Genomic DNA, 17,412 nt, shown 5'->3' with positions numbered 1-17,412 from the left:
TATGACTGTTGAACAGACCTCTTGTATGGTAAAGATGAACTCTAGATCTCGCAACCTACCTCGCAATTGCCCATGCATTTCCTCTCTCTACCTGCACTATAGTTTCTCTGTAACTATAGCACAATGTTCCAAATTCTAGTTTTCTTTCTTCATACTACCTCAATATACTGGAATTATCTGGCTGCATGGCATGCAAAAAGAAACTTCACATTGTATCATGGTCATCGTGACAATAGTAAACTAGTTACCAATAACCACATCCATTGAACTTCCTAATATCCAAAGATCTATTGATTTCTGTCTGAATATACTCGGGGATTGAGTTTCAACAGCACCATTGGGTAGAAAATTCCACAAATTCAACTTCCTCATATGAAAAAACAGGAGAAAGACTAGGTTATGTAGTGCATTGCGTCTCCTCCACCATTTTTCAAGAACATAACTGTTCAATATCAGTACCAATCTCCTGTATTACGCTATAACATCCAAAAACTTAACAAGCTCTGTTGCAATACAATAATTATATCCACAGACTTCCGAGGCATAAAATTCTAAAGATCCACCACTCCATGCATGACAAAATTTCCTTTTTATCATGGCCCTGAATGCTTGAGCCCCAGTTTTGAAAACTATGAGCCTCTAGTTCTAGAATCTCAACTAGGGAAATATCACCCCAGCATCTAATTGTTCAGCCATACAATAATGTATGTTTTAATAAAATCACTTCTCGTTCTTCTAAATTCTATTTGCCTGTCCTTTTCCCCTTACAGCCTGAAAATTAACATGTAAGTACAGGAAGCAATCCACACTGGCCTGCAGCTTTGTATCATCAGCAATAATTAGATATACCACACAGTTCCCTCATTCTAAATTATCAATATAGATTATGAACAGCAAAAGCCCCAGGACCCAGTGCTGATGGGATATATCCCAGTTAATTGAAAGAGACAAGAGAGGAGATTCATGGAGCCTTGACAAATCTTATGCAACTTTGTTAGCAACAGCTGAGGTCCCAAAGGACTGGAGAGCAGCTAATGTTGTTCCTTTGTTCAATAAAGGAAATAGGCATAAATCCAGGAAATTATAGGTTAGTTAACCCCACACCAGTAATAGGGATGCTATTTGTGGGGGTGGTGGTTGCAGGTGGAGTTATGAGGGATAGGATTTCCACACAATTGGATAAAACATGGCCTGATTAGGAATAGTTGGGATGGCTTTGTGGATTGCATTTTTTTGAAGAGGTGACAAAGGTGATTGATGAAGGCAGGGCAATGGATGTTGTCTACATGGATTTTAGTGAGGTATTTGACAAGGTTCCTCATGGTCAGCTAATCCAGAAAGTTAAAATACATAGGATCCATAGTGACTTGGTAGTTTGGATTTAGAATTAGCTTGCCCATAGGAGACAGAGGGCAGTGATGCAAAGTTGTCACTCCAGCTGGAGGTCCATGACTGGTAGTGTTCCTCAGGGATTAGTGCTGGGTTCTCTATTGTTCATGATATATATAAATTATGAGATGAAGATATAGAAGGAAATGTAATAAGGTTGTAGATGACAAAAAGATTGGTAGAGTTGTGGATAGTGTAGAGGACTGTCAAAAGATACAATAGAATATACAGTGGGTGCTAGAAAGTTTGTGAACCCTGTAGAATTTTCTCTATTTCTGCATAAATACGACCTAAAATGTGATCAGATCTCACGTAAATCCTAGATAAAGAGAATCCAATTAAGTAAATAACACAAAAATATTTTACTTGTTCATTTATTTATTGAGAAAAATGATCCAATACGTATTACATATATTTGTTGGAAGAAGTTTGTGAACCTCTGAGGTAATGCCTTCTACACAAGCTATTTGGAGTCAGGTGTTCCAATCAATGAGATGAGATTGGTGGCATGGGTTGTAGAGGTACCCTGCCCTATAAAAAAGGCACACAAAGTCAGGTTACTGACTGAGCCTGCTCTTCTCAAGAAAGCTCTCTTTATGTAACAAAACACATTGGAGGTAGAGCAGTGGATGTAGTGTATATAGATTTCAGTAAGGCATTTGATAAGGTTTCCCATGCGAGGCTCATTCAGAAAGTAATGAGGCATGGGATCCAAGGAGACCTTGCTTTATGGATCCAGAATTGGCTTGACCACAGAAGGCAAAGGGTGGTTGTGGATGGTTCGTATTCTGCATGGAGGACAGTGACCAGTGGTGTTCCGCAAATGATCTGTTCTGGGACCCCTCCTCTTTGTGATTTTTATAAATGACCTGGATGAGGAAGCAGAAGGGTGAATCAGTAAGTTTGCTGATCACACAAAAGTTGAGGGTGTTGTGGATAGTCTGGAGGGTTTCAGAGGTTACAGCAGGACATCGATTGGATGCAGAACTCTGGCTGAGAGTTGGTGTTGGAGTTCAACCCAGATAAGTATAAGATGGTTCATTTTGGTAGGTCAAATCTGAAGACAGAACATAATATTAATAGTAAGACTTTTAGCAGTGTGGAGGATCAGTGAGATCTTGGGGTCTGCGTCCACAGGACATTCAAAGCTGCTGCACATGTTGACAGTGTTGTTAAAAATGCGTATGGTGTGTTGGCCTTCATCAGCCATAGGACTGAGTTCAAGAGTTTTGAGGTAATGTTACAGATATAAGACCTTACATAAACCCCACTTGGAGTATTGTGTTCAGTTCTGGTCACCTCATTACAGGAAGGGTATGGATACTATAGAGAGAGTGAAGAGGAGATTTAGCCCATAAGACATAGGAGCAGAATTAGGCCATCTGGTCCATCGAGTCTATTCCACCATTCAATCATGGCTGATCCTTTATTTTTTCCCTCCTCAACCCCAGTTCCTGGCCTTCTCCCCGTAACCTTTGATTCCATGTCCAAACAAGAACCTATCAAATTCTGTCTTAAATATACCCAACGACCTGGCCTCCATGGCTGCATGTGGCAATAAATTCCACAAATTCACCACCCTTTGGCTAAAGAAATTTTTCCACATCTCCGTTTTGAAAGGGTGCCCCTCTATCCTGAAGCTGTGCCCTCTTGTCCTAGACTCTCCCACCATGGGAAACATCCTTTCCACATCTATTCTATCTAAGCCTTTCAACATTCGAAAGGTTTCAATGAGACCGAAAGAAGCTGCAAAGGGTTGTATATCTTGTCAGCTCCATCTTGAGTACTAGCCTACAAAGTACTCAGGACATTTTCAGGGAGCATTGACTCAGAAAGGCAACATCCATTATTAAGGACCTCCAGCACCCAGGGCATGCCCTTTTCTCGCTGTTACCATCAGGTAGGAGATACAGAAGCCTGAAGGCACACACTCAGTGATTCAGGAACAGCTTCTTCCCCTTTTGCATCTGAAACCTAAATGGACATTGAACCCTTGGATACTACCTCACTTTTTTAAAAAAGTATTTCTGATGTTTGCACGCTTTTAATCTATTCATTATATGTATGCTGTAATTGATTTATTTATTATTTTTATTTTTTTGCTCTTCTCAATTATGTATTGCATTGAACTGCTGCTGTTGTTAACAAATTTCACATCACATGCCAGTGATAATAAACCTGATTCTGATTCTGATCCTTCTAAATTCCAGTGAGTACAGACCTAGAGCCATCAAACGTTCCTTGTATGATAACCCTTTCATTCCTGGAATCATCCTTGTGAACCTCCTCTGGACCCTCTCCAATGCCAGCACATCTTTTCTAAGATGAAGGGCCCAAAACTGTTCACAGTACTCAAGGTATCAACATTACATCCTTGCTTTTATATTCTAATCCTCTTGAAATGAATGCTAATATTGCATTTGCCTCCCTATCCACAGACTGAACCTACAAATTAACCTTTAGGGAATCCTGCACAAGTACTCCCAAGTTTCTTTGCACCTCAATTTTTTTTGTATTTTCTCTCAATTTAGAAAATAGTAAGTCTTTCACTTCTTCTACCAAAGTGCATGACCATACACTTCCCAACACTGTATTCCATCTGCCATTTTCTTGCCCATTTTCAAATCTTTCTGTCCTTCTGTAGCCTCTCTACTTCCTCAAAACTACCTGCCCCACCACCCATCTTCCTACTGTATGCAAATTTTGCATCAAAGCCATCAATTCCATCAATTATTGACATATAATGTAAATAGAATCAGTCCCAACACAGAACCCTGTGGAACACTTCTAATTACTAGCACCAAGCCAGAAAGGCTCTCTTTATTCCCACTCTTTGCCTCCTGCCAATTAGCCACAGCTTTATCCATGCCAGAGACAAAGGGTCTCGGTCTGAAACGTCGACTGTACCTCTTCCTACAGATGCTGCCGGACCTGCTGAGTTCACCAGCAACTTGGATGTGTGTTGCTTGAATTTCCAGCATCTGCAGAATTCCTTGTGTTTGTATCATCAACCAATTTTCCTTTGTCTATCCTGCTTGGTATTTCTTCACAGAATTCCAACAGATTTGTCAGCCGAGATCTTCCCTTGAGGAAACCATACTGACTATGGCCTATTTTATCATGTGCCTCCAAGTGCCCTGAGACCTCATCCTTAATAATTGATCCCAACATCTTCCCAACCACCAAGGTCAGACTAACTGGCCTATAGTTTTCTTTCTTCTGCCTCTCTCCCTTCTTGAAGAATGGAGTGATATTTGCAAATTTCCAGTCCTCCAGAACATTCCAAAATCTAGTGATTCTTGAAAGATGCCTCCACAATCTCTTCAGCAAGCTCTTTTAGGACTTTGGGATGTATACCATCTGGTCCAGGTGACTTATATGCCTTCAGACCATTCAGTTTCCCAAGAACCTTCTCTCTAGTTATGGTAAAACCTCGAACATACAGCATACTGCTAATGTCTTCCACAGTGCAGACTGATGCAAAATATTTATTCAGTTCATCCACTACTTTATTGTCCCCCATTACTACCTCTCCAGTATTGTTTTATAGTGGTCTGATATCCACTCTCATCTCACTTTTACACTTTATGTATCTGAAGAAATTTTGATATCCTCTTTAATATTATTGGCTCTCTTACTTTTGTATTCCACCTTAACCTTCTTTATGACTTTTTTAGTTGCCTTCTGTTGGTTTTTAAAAGCTTGCCCATCCTCTTACTTCCCACCAAGTTTTGCTCTATTATATGCCCTCTCTTTGGTTTTTATGTTGGCTTTGACTTCTTTTTTTAGCCACAGTTGTGTTATCTTTCCTTTAGAATACTTCCTCCTTGGGATGTACATCTTGTGCCTTCTGAATCGCTTCTCGAAATTCCAGCCATTGCTGCTCTACCATCATTCCTCCCTGTGTTCTTTTCCAGTCAATTCTGGCCAACTGCACTTTCATGCCTTGGTAATTCCTTTTACTCTACTGTAATATCAATGCATCTGACTTTAGCTTCTCCTTCTCAAACTTCAAATCTGCTGGACTTCTTTGAGGAAATAACAGACAGGAGGGACCAAAGAGAGTCAGTGGATGACATTTACTTGGATTTTCAGGAAAGATGCTAGCAAGGATAGAAAGCTGACTGGCAGGAAGCAAAGAGTGGGAATAAAAGAGAATAAAATTCGTTTTGGTTGATGGTGACTGGTGATGCTGCAGGGGTTGGTAAAGTGACTGCTTCTTTTCATGTTCTATTGTTAATGATTTTGGATGATGGAATCGATGACTTTGTCGCCAAGTTTACAGACAATACAAAGATAGGTGGAGGGACTGGAAGTATATAGGGAGTCTGCAATTGGGAGAATGGCCAAATAAGTGGCAGAGGGTATTTCATGTAGGGAAATGTATGGTTATGCACATTGGTAGAATGAATAAAGGTGTAGGCTATTTTCTAAATGGGAAAAATTTCAAAAATCAGAGGTGCAAAGGGACTTGGGAGTCCTTGTACAGGATTCCCTAAAGGTTAACTTTCAGGTTGAGTTGGTGGTAAGGAAGGCAAATTAAATGTTTCCATTCATTTCGAGAGGACTAGAATATAAAAGTAACAATGTAATGCTAAGGCTTTATAAGGCATTGATCAGATCACACTTGGAGTATTGTGAGCAGTTTTCGGCCTTTCTCTGAGTATATTTAAAGCACAAGTTGATAGGTTCTTGGTTAGTCAGGGCATCAAATGTAATGGGGAGAAGGCAGGAGATTGACAATGAGAGGGATAATAAATCAGCTGTGATGGAATGGCAGAGCAAACTCAATGGGCTGAGTGGCATAATTCTGCTCTTATGTCTTATGGACTTATGAACTTGTGGATAAAGAAAGGGAATCAGCAGATTCTATAGAGTACCCTGTGGCCTTTCACCTCAGTAGCAGGTATACCACTTTGGACACTGTTGTGGAGATGACCTGCAAGAGGAAAGCTGCAGGTTTCTGACACTGGGTATAGCTCTGTGGCTCAAAAGGGAAATGGAGAGGTGAGGAGAGCAGTAGTGAAAGGGGATCCAATAGTTGGGGGGAGCAGACAGAAGCTCTTGTGAATGGTATGTTATCTCCCAGGTGCCAGGGTCAGTGTCATCTCAAATTGGTTCCATGGCGTTCTTAGGGCAGAGCATATTGCTCTGGTACATATTGATGCCAACAACATAGGATGAGATTCTAAAGAAAGAATATAGAGTTCTAGGTAGGAAGCTGAAAAGCTGACCCTAAGGGTAGTAATCTCTGGATTTCTATCTGTGCCATGTACTAATGAAGGTAAGAATAGGATGATGTTGCAGTTGAATGTGTGGCTGAAGAATTGGTGAAGAGGACAGTGTCTTAGATTTGTGGATCATTAGGATCACTTCTGGGGAAGGTAGGGCATGTACAAAAGGGATTGGTTACACCTGAACTCAATGAGGTTCAATATCCTTGTGGGCAGGTTTGCTACAGCTGTTGAAGAGGGTTTTAATTAGTTTGGCAGTGTGATGGCAACCAGAATCATAGTTCAGAGGATGGTGTAGTTGATGTAAAGAGAGCATGTCGAGAGACTTATGAGGAAGGTTAGACAATGGACAGGACACAATAGAAGTCAATTTAATGGCTTGAAATGTGTCCATTTAATACAAGTAACATCGGGAACAGGGATAATGAACATAGAACATAGAATAATGGAACTATGACACTGTGGAGTTTACAGATACTTGGCTATCACAAGAGCAGGAATGGCTGCTGGATGTTCCAGGGTCTAGATGTTTCAAGAGGGAGAGGGAGGGAGTTAAAAGAGCTGGAGGAAATGGCATTGCTAATCAGGGATAATATCATAACTGCAGAAAGAAAGGATGCATTGGAGGGATTGTATACTAAGTTGGTGGAAGTCACAGACAGGAATGGGACAATCACTCTGTTAGGAGTATTCTCTAGGCCATTCAATACCAACAGAAATGATGAGGAGCAGATCAGGAGGCAGATTTTGGAAAGGCACAAAAATAACAGAGTTTTGTCATAGGTGGCTTTAACTTCCCTGAAATTGGTTGACATCTCCTTAGTGCAAAAGGTTTAGATGGGATGGAATTCATTAGCTGTGACCTGGAAGGATTCCTGTCACAGTGTGTAGACAGGCTGACTAAAGGAGAGCTTATACTGTATCTGCTACTATTCAATAGACCTGGTCAGGTGACAGATCTCTCAGTGGGTGAGCATTTTGGAAACGGTGACTACACCGAGGCAGGGAAAGGGTGGCAGGCTGAAGGAACCATGGCTGAGATATGGAATATCTAGTCATGAGGAAGAAGGAAGTATACTAAATGTTTAGGAAACAATGATTAGACGGGGCTCTTCAGACTTACATGGTAGCCTTGAAAGAGTTAAGAATGGACTTTGGAGAGACGGGGGGGCGGGGACCTGAGAAGGCCTTGGCAAGTAGGATTAAGGAAAACACCAAGGCATTTTACAGGTATATGAAGAACATAATGACTAGAACAAAGCTACGACCAATCAGAGAATACACAGAAAACGTGCCTGGAATCAGAAGGTGTAGGTCCTTAATGAATCTTTTGCTTCAGTATTCACCATTGAGAGGGACCTTGATGAATGTGAGGACAGGCTAATGTGCTGGACTATGTTGAAAATATAAGAAAGAGGATGTGCAGGAGCATCTGGAAAACATTAAGTCCCCAGGGCTGAACGGACCCTAGTATGGTACCCCAGGTTACTATGGAGAGTGAGGGAAAAAATTGTAGTGTCTTTGGCGATGATCTTTGCATCCTCACTGGCACAGGAGTAGTCCCAGAAGACTGGAGGATGGAAATGTTATTCCTTTATTCAAGAAAGGTAATACAGATCACTGGGAATTATGGGCCAGTGAGTCATGTGAGAGTGGGGAACAAACTATTGGAGAGGAGTCTTAGAATTGGAGAAGCATACTCTTTCAATCTTTTTATTGTTTCAAAATTAATAAGCGTAACAATAATAGTAATGATACAGATTGGGATTACATTAATAACGGTTAACATGTACAAGCACAGATTCCAAGTGACAAATATAGTTTAATTAGCTTAATTAAATATACTCTAATTAGGGGCACTCAACGTGGTTTTATGAGGGGCAGGTCATGCCTCATGGATCTGATTGAATTTTTTGAGGTCAAATTGATTAAGGTCAAGCTGCGAATGTGGTTAAATGTATTTTAATTAGGTACTTGGCAGAGTTCCCCATGTTAAGCTCATTCAGAAAGTGAAGAGGCATGAGATCCATGGAACTTTGGGTGCGTGGACTTAGAACTTGCCCACACAAGGTGGGTGGTAGTAGATGGAGTGTATTCTGCCTGGAGTTAGTGACCAGTGGTATTCCCTAGGAATCAGTTCTGGGACTCCTGCTTCTCGTGATTTTTATTAATGACTTGGACAGGAAAGTAGAAAGGTGGGGTAGTAAGTTTGCAGATGATTCAAAGATTGGTAATGTTGTGGATAGTGCAGAAGGGTGTTGTAGGTTTCAATGGGATATTGATTGGATGAGGAGCTGGAAATTGAAGATAGAGTTCAATCTGGAAAAGTGTACAATGATACACTTTGGAAGGTCAAACTTAAAGGCAGAGTACAACATTAATGGTAGAATTCTTAGCAGTGTGGAAGAACAGAAGGATCTTAGGGTCCACATCCATAGATCCTTCAAATTTGCCAAGCAAGTTTATCAGGTAGTTAAAAAGGCATATGGAGTGTTGGCCTTCATTGGACTGGGAATTGAGCTCAAGAGCTGTGAGGTAATGTTGCAGCTCTATAAAATTCTAGTTAGTCCACACTTGCAGTCCTGATTGCCTCATCATAGGAAAGATATGAAAGTTTTAGAGAAGGTGCACAGGAGATTTACCAGGATGCTGCTTGGATTAGTGAGCATGTGTTAGGAGGATAGGTTGAGTGAGCTAGGGCTATTTGCTTTGGAACCAAAGAGGATGTGAGGTGACCTAATACAGATGTACAAGGTGATAAGAATCATAGATAGGGTGAGCAGCCAGAGACTATTTATCAAGACTAATAGTAGGGGCCACAACTTAAAGATGATTAGAGGAAAGTATAGGTGGCGGGGGATGTCAGGTAGATCATTTTACATAGTGTTGGATGCGTGGAATGCACTACTAGGGGTAGTGGTAGAGAGGTATACATTAGAGACATTTAAGAGACTCTTAGATAGGCACATGAATGAAAATAAAATTGAGGGCTGTGTGGGAGTGAAGAATTAGATTTTAACCTAGAGCAGGTTAAAAGATCAGCTCAACATTGTGGGCCAAGGGATGAGTGCTGTGCTTTACTGTTCCATGTTCTATGTTCTAAAATTCCTGACTGGTATCAATATATCGAACTGCTGTCACGCAAAATTATTGGCAAACAAGGCTTAAAAATAAATAGAAATGAGGTGCCTTTTAGCAAAGCAAACAATGTAATTTGAGGAATTTAACAATGTCAATAAGCTTGTTTTTGCAAAAACAACTGTCATCTGCATTTGTTTCTGTATGTCCTGGCGTACCCTTATACTGTATCTACCTGAACTAGTAAGACAAACATTATTTTCTCCACAGACTAATCAGAAATTACTTTGTTTCTCCCAAATCTTTTCTAATTCATCAAGTGCTATGATAGATCGTCTGCATTCTCAACAACAGGGTATCAGCTCAATGCTGCACGACATCTGCCAAACTATCTTTTGAAAACAGTATTACTGAATATGAAACTATGTATATATAAATGTAAATTATTACAGAATGGTAGATGTTACTGACCTTTATTATCTATTTTTAGTCTTAATAAACAGCGAGATCGATCAAATCGAATTTGGGAAAAGAAATTTGCAATACTGAAGCAGAGGTAAGATTTATAAATTTCATTTGTCAATGAAACATATTACTGTAATCTTTAAACAACATAAGATTTGTGCTCCATTGCAAATCCAGTGTTATTTTACAAACAAATATGTAAACTTTCAGCTATCATGCAATAAAGGATGAGATGTATCTGAGATGTTCTTTGCAACGGCAAGCACCATCGCTGCACTGTGCTTTTACACATAATATAGTAAGTACAATTCAAATAATATGTAGCGATAATATCAAATCAATATTTGTAGAATGTTCCTAGTTCTTCAGTTTTAAAGTATCAGGTTCCTACTTTTTTATTTGTGGTACCAATATCCAAATTTTCCATTTAGCAGAGTGGATCAAAAACAATTTCCATCAGATTCCTTTAAAACACTGAAACCTTTGATCAAATCACCCCTTAACTGCCCAAATTATATAAACTTGATTTATACAAATTATCTCATAAACTAATGCTTGTAATATAGTGGGCAGCACAGTAGCAGAGTGTTTAGCACAACGCTTAACAACACCAGTGACCCGGGTTCAATTCCTGCCGCTGCCTGTAAGGAGTTTGTACGTTCTCCCTGTGACCACATGGGCTTCCTCTGAGTGCTCCGGTTTCCTCCCATAGTCCAAAGATGTACTGGTTGTTAGGTTAATTGGGCATGGTAAATTGTCCTGTGATTAGGCTAGATATTAAGTTGGGAGATTGCTAGGCAGCATGGCTTTAAGGGCTGGAAGGGCCTTTTACACACTGTATTTCAATAAATAAATTATTAGAATTCTTTATATATTTGTTATATCTCCATGCACAGAGTATGAGAAATAAGGTGGATGATCTTGTTGCACTATTACAGATTGTCAGGTATGATGTTGTGGTCATCACTGAATCATGGCTGAAGGATGGTTGTGTTTGGGAACTGAATGTTCAGAGTTACACATTGTATCAGAGGGTTAGGAAGGTAGGCAGAGGGGTGTCGTGGCTCTGCTGGTAAAGAATGGCATCAAATCATAGAAAGATGTGACATAGGATCGGAAGATGTTGAATCTTTGTAGGCTGAATAAAGAAACTGCAAGGGTAAAAGGACTCTGATGGCACTCATATACAGGCCTCCCAACAATAGCTGGGATGTGAACCACAGATTACAAAGGGGAAATAGAAAAGGTGTGTCAAAAGAGCAATGTTATGATAGTCATGGAGATTCTAACTTACAGTTTGATCAGGAAAATCAGGTTGGTAATAGATCTCAAGAGAGTGTGTTTGTTGAATGCCTACAAAATGTTTTTTTAGAGCAGTTTGTCGTTGAGCCTACTAGGGGATCAGCTGTGTGGATTGGGTGTTATGTAATGAACCGGAAGTGATTAGGGAACTTAAGGTAAAAGATCCTTAGGAGGCAGTGATGATAATATGATTGAGTTCAACTTCAAATTTGATAGGGAGAAAGTGACGTCTGACGTAACATTATTTCAGTGGAGTAAAGGAAATTACAGTGGTATGAGAGAGGAGCTGGCCAAAGTAAATTGGAAGGAGATGCTGGCAGGATGACAACGGTGCAGCAATGGCATGAGTTTCTGGGAAAAATGAGCAAGGTGAAAAATAGATGTGTTCCAAAAACAAAGATATATTCAAATGACAAAATAGTACAACCGTGACTAACACAGGAAGTCAAATCTAATGTAAAAGCAAAAGAGAAGTTGTACAACAAAGCAAAATTTAGTGGAAAGACAGAGGATTGGAAAGCTTTTAGAAACCTACAGAGAGCAACGAAAAGAGTCATTAGGAGGGAAAAGATGAAATATGAAAGCAAGCTAGCAAACAATATCAAAGTGGATAGTAAAAGCTTTTTCAAATATGTAAAAAAAAGAGCTGAGAGAGGATATAGAGCCACTAGAAAATGAGGCCAGAGAAATAATAATGGGGGAATAAGGAAATAGCAGATGAACTAAGTGAGTATTTTGCATCAGTCTTCACTGTGGAATACACTAGATATGTGCCAGATGTTGAAGGGTGTGAGGGAAGAGAAGTAAGTGCAGTTACTATTACAAGGGAGAAGATGCTCAAAAAGCTGAAAGACCCAAGGGTACATAAGTCACCCGGGCCAGATGAACTGCACCCTATGGTTTTGAAAGATGTAGAGGTAGAGACTGTGGAAGCATTAGTAGTGATCTTTCAAAAATTCATTGAACTCTGGCATGGTGCCAGAGGACTGGAAAATTGCACATATCATTCTACTCTTTAAGAAAGGAGGAAGGCGGCAGAAAGAAAATTATAGACCAGTTAGACTTACCTCAGTAGTTGGGAAGATATTGGATTCAATTGATAAGGATGAAGTTATGGAGTACTTGGTGACACAAGACAGGATAGGACAAAGTCAGCATAGTTTCTTTCAGAGAAAACCTTGCCTAACAAACCTAACAGAATTCTTTGAGGAGATTACAAGTAGGATAGATAAGGAGGATACAGTTCATGTTGTATATTTGGACTTTTAAAAGGCCTTTGACAAGGTGCCACCCATGAGGCTGCTTACCAAGTTAAGAGCCCATGGTATTATAGGAAAGTTACTGGCATGGTTAGAGTATTGGCCGATTGGTAGGAGGCAGTGAGTGGGAATAAATGGATCCTTTTACTGATTGGCTGCCAGTGACTAGTGGTGTTCCACAGGGGTTGGTATTGGGTCCACTTCTTTTTATACTATATATCAATAATTTAAATGATGGAATAGAGTTTGCAGATGATACAAAAATTGGTGGAGGGGCAGGTAGTGATTAGGCAGGATTTAGACAGATTTGGAGAATGGGCAAGAAAGTGGCAAATGAAATATAATGTTGGAAAATGCTTGGTCATGCACTATCGTAGAAGAAATAAATGTGCAGACTATTTTCTAAACAGGGAGAAAATCCAAAAATCTGATATGAAAAGGGACTGGGGAGTCCTTGTGCAGAACAACTTAAAGGATAACTTGCAAGTGGAGTTGGTGGTAAGGGAGGCAAGTGCAGGGTTAGCACTCATTTCAAGAGGTTTAGAATACAAGAGCAGGGATGTGAGTATTATGAACAGTTTTGGGCTCCTCAAAGATATGCTGGCATTGGAGAGGGTTCAGAGGATGATTCTGTGAATGAAAGAGTTATTGTATGAGAAACATTTGATAGCTCTGGGTCTGTACTCGCTGCAACTTAGAAGGATTGGGGGAGAGCTCATTGAATCCTTTTGAATGTTGAAAGGCCTAAACAGAGTAGATGTGGAAAGGATGTTTCCCATGGTGGGGGAGTCTAGAACAAGAAGGAACAGTCTCAGGATAGAGGGGTGTACATTTAAAACAGAGATGCAGAGGAACTTCTTTAGCCAGAGGGTGGTGAATTTGTGCAATTTATTCCCACAGGCGCTGTGGAGGCTAGGTAGTTGGATGTGTTTAAGGCAGAGCTTGATAGGTTCTTGATTGGACATGGCATCAAATGTTATGGGGAGATGGTCAGGGAGTCTGGCTGAGGAAGGTAAAAGGATCAACCATGACTGAATGGCGGAGTAGACTCAATGGGCCAAATAGACTAATTCTGCTCCTATATCTTATGGTCTTATTCTGGTAAACTACACTGCTTTTGGATATCTAATCATGCCTTATGGACTTTTCTGTAAGTAAAAACCTTTGGCCCTTTTCCATTTCATTGTTACTTCAAGAACGGTTTATTATTCTTGATATAAAATTTACCAACCAGTGCTGGTGCTATTTGGTTGGCTGAATTATGAAGATATTCAAGCATTTCAACTTTAATTGTGAACCAAAGTAACTTTCCAAACCAGATCTTTGATTAAATATTTTAATGTGTCATTTATTCTCTCTCTTATCTTTCATATAGTGTAGTGTGAAATGTTCCAATTTAAAGAAACAGTTGTCAAGTCAAGTAATCTCTGTAAGATCACAGTATTCAAACCACCTTCCTTTAACTTTCAATAGCATTACCATCAGTAAGTACTCCACCACCAAACTCCTAAGCAGAACTGTGTACAATATTCCAGATCAGTGCTATTTTATAAAGTTGAGTTCTCCCTGTTCTTACATTCAATCGACTGGATAATGAAGGCCAGTATCCCACATGCATTGTTCCACCATTTTATCTATCTCTGCTGCCACTTCCTGGGATCCATGGACTTGTACACCCGAGGGGCATTGTGTATGACACTACCTTAATTAGTTATCCCTAAGAACATTATTTACACTCATCAGGATTAAGTTCCATCTGCCATTGTTTTGTCCATCTTTCCAACTGAACAATATCATCCTATATCAATACCAACAACACACATCAAAGCTGCTGGTGAACGCAGCAGGCCGGGCAGCATCTCTAGGAAGAGGTACAGTCGACGTTTCAGGCCGAGACCCTTCATCAGGACGAAGGGTCTCAGCCTGAAATGTCGACTGTACCTCTTGCTAGAGATGCTGCCTGGCCTGCTGCGTTCACCAGCAACTTTGATGTGTGTTGCTTGAATTTCCAGCATCTGCAGAATTCCTCGTGTTTGCGTCAATACCAACAACTTCGGTGTCATTTGCAAGATTACTATTCCTACCTCATTAATACCTCTTATTCAGAATGTAAATATACATTACAAACAATAAGGATCTCACACTGAATTGTGAGGTACACCACTGATCATATGTTTCCTATCACAATATCATTCCACCCTAATTTTTTCCCTCTTATTTGCCAAGCCAGTTTTGGATCCAGCTTGCCTTGGATCTGATGGCCTCTGACCTTAATGAACATTCTCCCATGTGGGGCCTTGTCAAATGCCATGATTGTATGAAGTGGCAGAGCAGGTTTGAAAGGCCAGATACCCTATTCCAGTCCAAATATTCAAGTGTTCCATGTTTCAATATCTGCTTCAGAAGGTACTGTGAGGGCCTCAACCACTTAATCCAGATAAATGGTCTCAACTGATCATTTCCCTCTACAGATGCTATATAGCTAACTGAGGTCCTCCAGCAGTGTTTTTTTTGCTTCAGATTCCAGCATCTGCAGTCTCCTGTGTCTCCATAGTGTTGAATTAGTTTATCCGGTTAACCAAGCAAGTCAAAGTGACTAGAGGACTAATGACAATCGAGTGAATTTGATGCCCCTATAGTGGAAGAAAAAACATGAGAGAAAGAAATTACTTCTTTATGAAATATAATTAATTATATGTTATCCTAATTTGTGAAGCCTTTTATTTTATTCCAAAGATTGGAGAATTTCCTTGGATTGATTTTCGAGCAAAAAATAATTTTTCTCCATATTTCCCATTGGTAGGTAATCTATACATCTCCACAACATTTAAAACTAAGTACCCTTTGACTGCAAGAAGAAGATCTGATTTCTTTCTTTTTTTTCAGCCTCAGATAGGGTCCCAATCAGCACCACAAACAGCTCAAAGAGAGCATAAAATGGACAGAGCTCCAAGTGCACCAGAAGCTGTTAATTTAAGGTAAAGTATTCAATAATAAATGGAAAATAATCATGATCAGAAAGATTGTCTTATTTATCTGCTTTTTAAGTAGCAAAGTATTATGCCTAATTAATCAAGAGTATTAGCAACATTGTAAAATCTCAGTGATTTTTATTCACTCAGTGTGTTCATTATGAGTTTTTATGCAAGTAATATTGGTCTTTGTCTCAACAATCCAGGTACAAATTCAGCATCAAACTTGTCAATATGAGTCTTCTTATGTGTGTCATATAATACAGGCCTTGTCTCATACTTCTGACCCACCATATTTTTACATTCCTTAGCTAGATCCTATACAAGCACTTCAAGCTTCTTATGATCAGCAATTTAATCCTAATCTCTCAATCATACCACTCCAGCAATTATACGTAACAAGATACTGTATGTATCTTGTGGTAATGGATAACCTACACAACTTGTGAACCACTTCCTTCAACACTCAGAGGACTACTACACAACACACTCACAAATATTTATACCAGCATTCTAACTGCATCTCTAAGTGTTACTTGAAGCCAGAAATAAAACAGTGCATTTTACAACATGAGAGTTAAAATCATTGTCCCAGCACTTAGCTATCAGCCTTTCAAAATGTAGCTGACAACACCGATTCATATGCATTAGTTAAGATTAGCATAATATGACCATGAAGCATGTTATGTTAATATAGTGTATTTAAATATTGAATTCTTAATTTTAGCAGTCAAATAGATATAGTCCAAGAAAAGCATATAAAAATATGATTGCACATCAAAACATTAAGTTTTCAGTCGATGCACCTTCCTCACAGAGTATAGCTGGAAAAGAAAAGTTTAACCACTTTCCTCAGATAAATATCTTGTGCTCTTTCTAAGGGAGGCCTATTTACTGCAATACCTCTCATACTTGCCTTTTTCTGTTCCTAAAATAATTTAATTTACATCATTATACTTAAAACTGTCATACTGGCTTAACAGGTCGAATTTAATTTGTCATTTAGCAACCTGTTTTATGGCAGAATATCAGTTCTGGGACTTATAATTCTTAGTGCCATTTTACAACTTTTGCTGCAAGTTATCACATGCTTCTGGGGAACCTACAGTAGGTTTTCTTTGCAAAGGACAGTCATTCTTCATTGTAAAGAAAGAAAATTATTTCCATTGTATATGCCAAGATGTTTTATACAAGTAAATGTTTCCATTTTGGAAAAATCAATTTAAGTAAATCCTTATACTAGTCACAGAGGAATACAAACCCCATCACTTCATCTTTATGACTGTGTAATTTATGCACAATGTAACTTGGCGTGAAGCAGCAATCACCTGTTTTCAGATTAGTTATAGACGTTGTTACAAAAGTAGCAGCCTTTTGCTACTTAATTATTTACTTGGTCATTCATATGACATTCCAAATGGGGAAAGTTCCCAACTTAGTTTAAACTATATTTCTAACAATTTGAAATTGTACACTGCACGTGCAAAAAATTAGGAATATTCATAGTTTAGACTAAGTTGGAAAACATTTATATTGCAAGAATGATCAATAAATGCCAGAGATGCCATTAATGGTCAGGTCCTAAGAATAATTTTTAAACAGACATGTGAACTGTCTTTTTTTATTCTACAGGAAAGTGGTAAGTAATCTATAAGCTGAGTGCAGTGATAATACTGGCTATAAGATCTTTGTCAACAAACATAAATGAATAAT

The 17,412-nt window shown here is 39.2% G+C and overlaps 1 protein-coding gene across 1 annotated transcript in view; it reads left to right on the top strand.

Moving 5' to 3' along the window:
- The window catches only part of c3h10orf67 (chromosome 3 C10orf67 homolog), a 138,894-nt gene extending 123,185 nt beyond the window's left edge, over positions 1-15,709 (top strand). Inside the window, exons 14-17 of the mRNA XM_063042508.1 lie at positions 10,192-10,257; positions 10,377-10,464; positions 15,464-15,526; positions 15,614-15,709. Of these exons, the coding sequence (XP_062898578.1) occupies positions 10,192-10,257; positions 10,377-10,464; positions 15,464-15,526; positions 15,614-15,709 (313 nt within the window). The remainder of the gene's footprint in view (positions 1-10,191; positions 10,258-10,376; positions 10,465-15,463; positions 15,527-15,613) is intronic.
- Positions 15,710-17,412: the final 1,703 nt, after the last annotated feature.

The sequence above is a fragment of the Mobula hypostoma genome, chromosome 3 (assembly GCF_963921235.1).
Source record: "Mobula hypostoma chromosome 3, sMobHyp1.1, whole genome shotgun sequence".
Taxonomy (NCBI): Eukaryota; Metazoa; Chordata; class Chondrichthyes; order Myliobatiformes; family Myliobatidae; genus Mobula; species Mobula hypostoma.
This window is presented reverse-complemented; position numbering and strand designations above follow the sequence as displayed.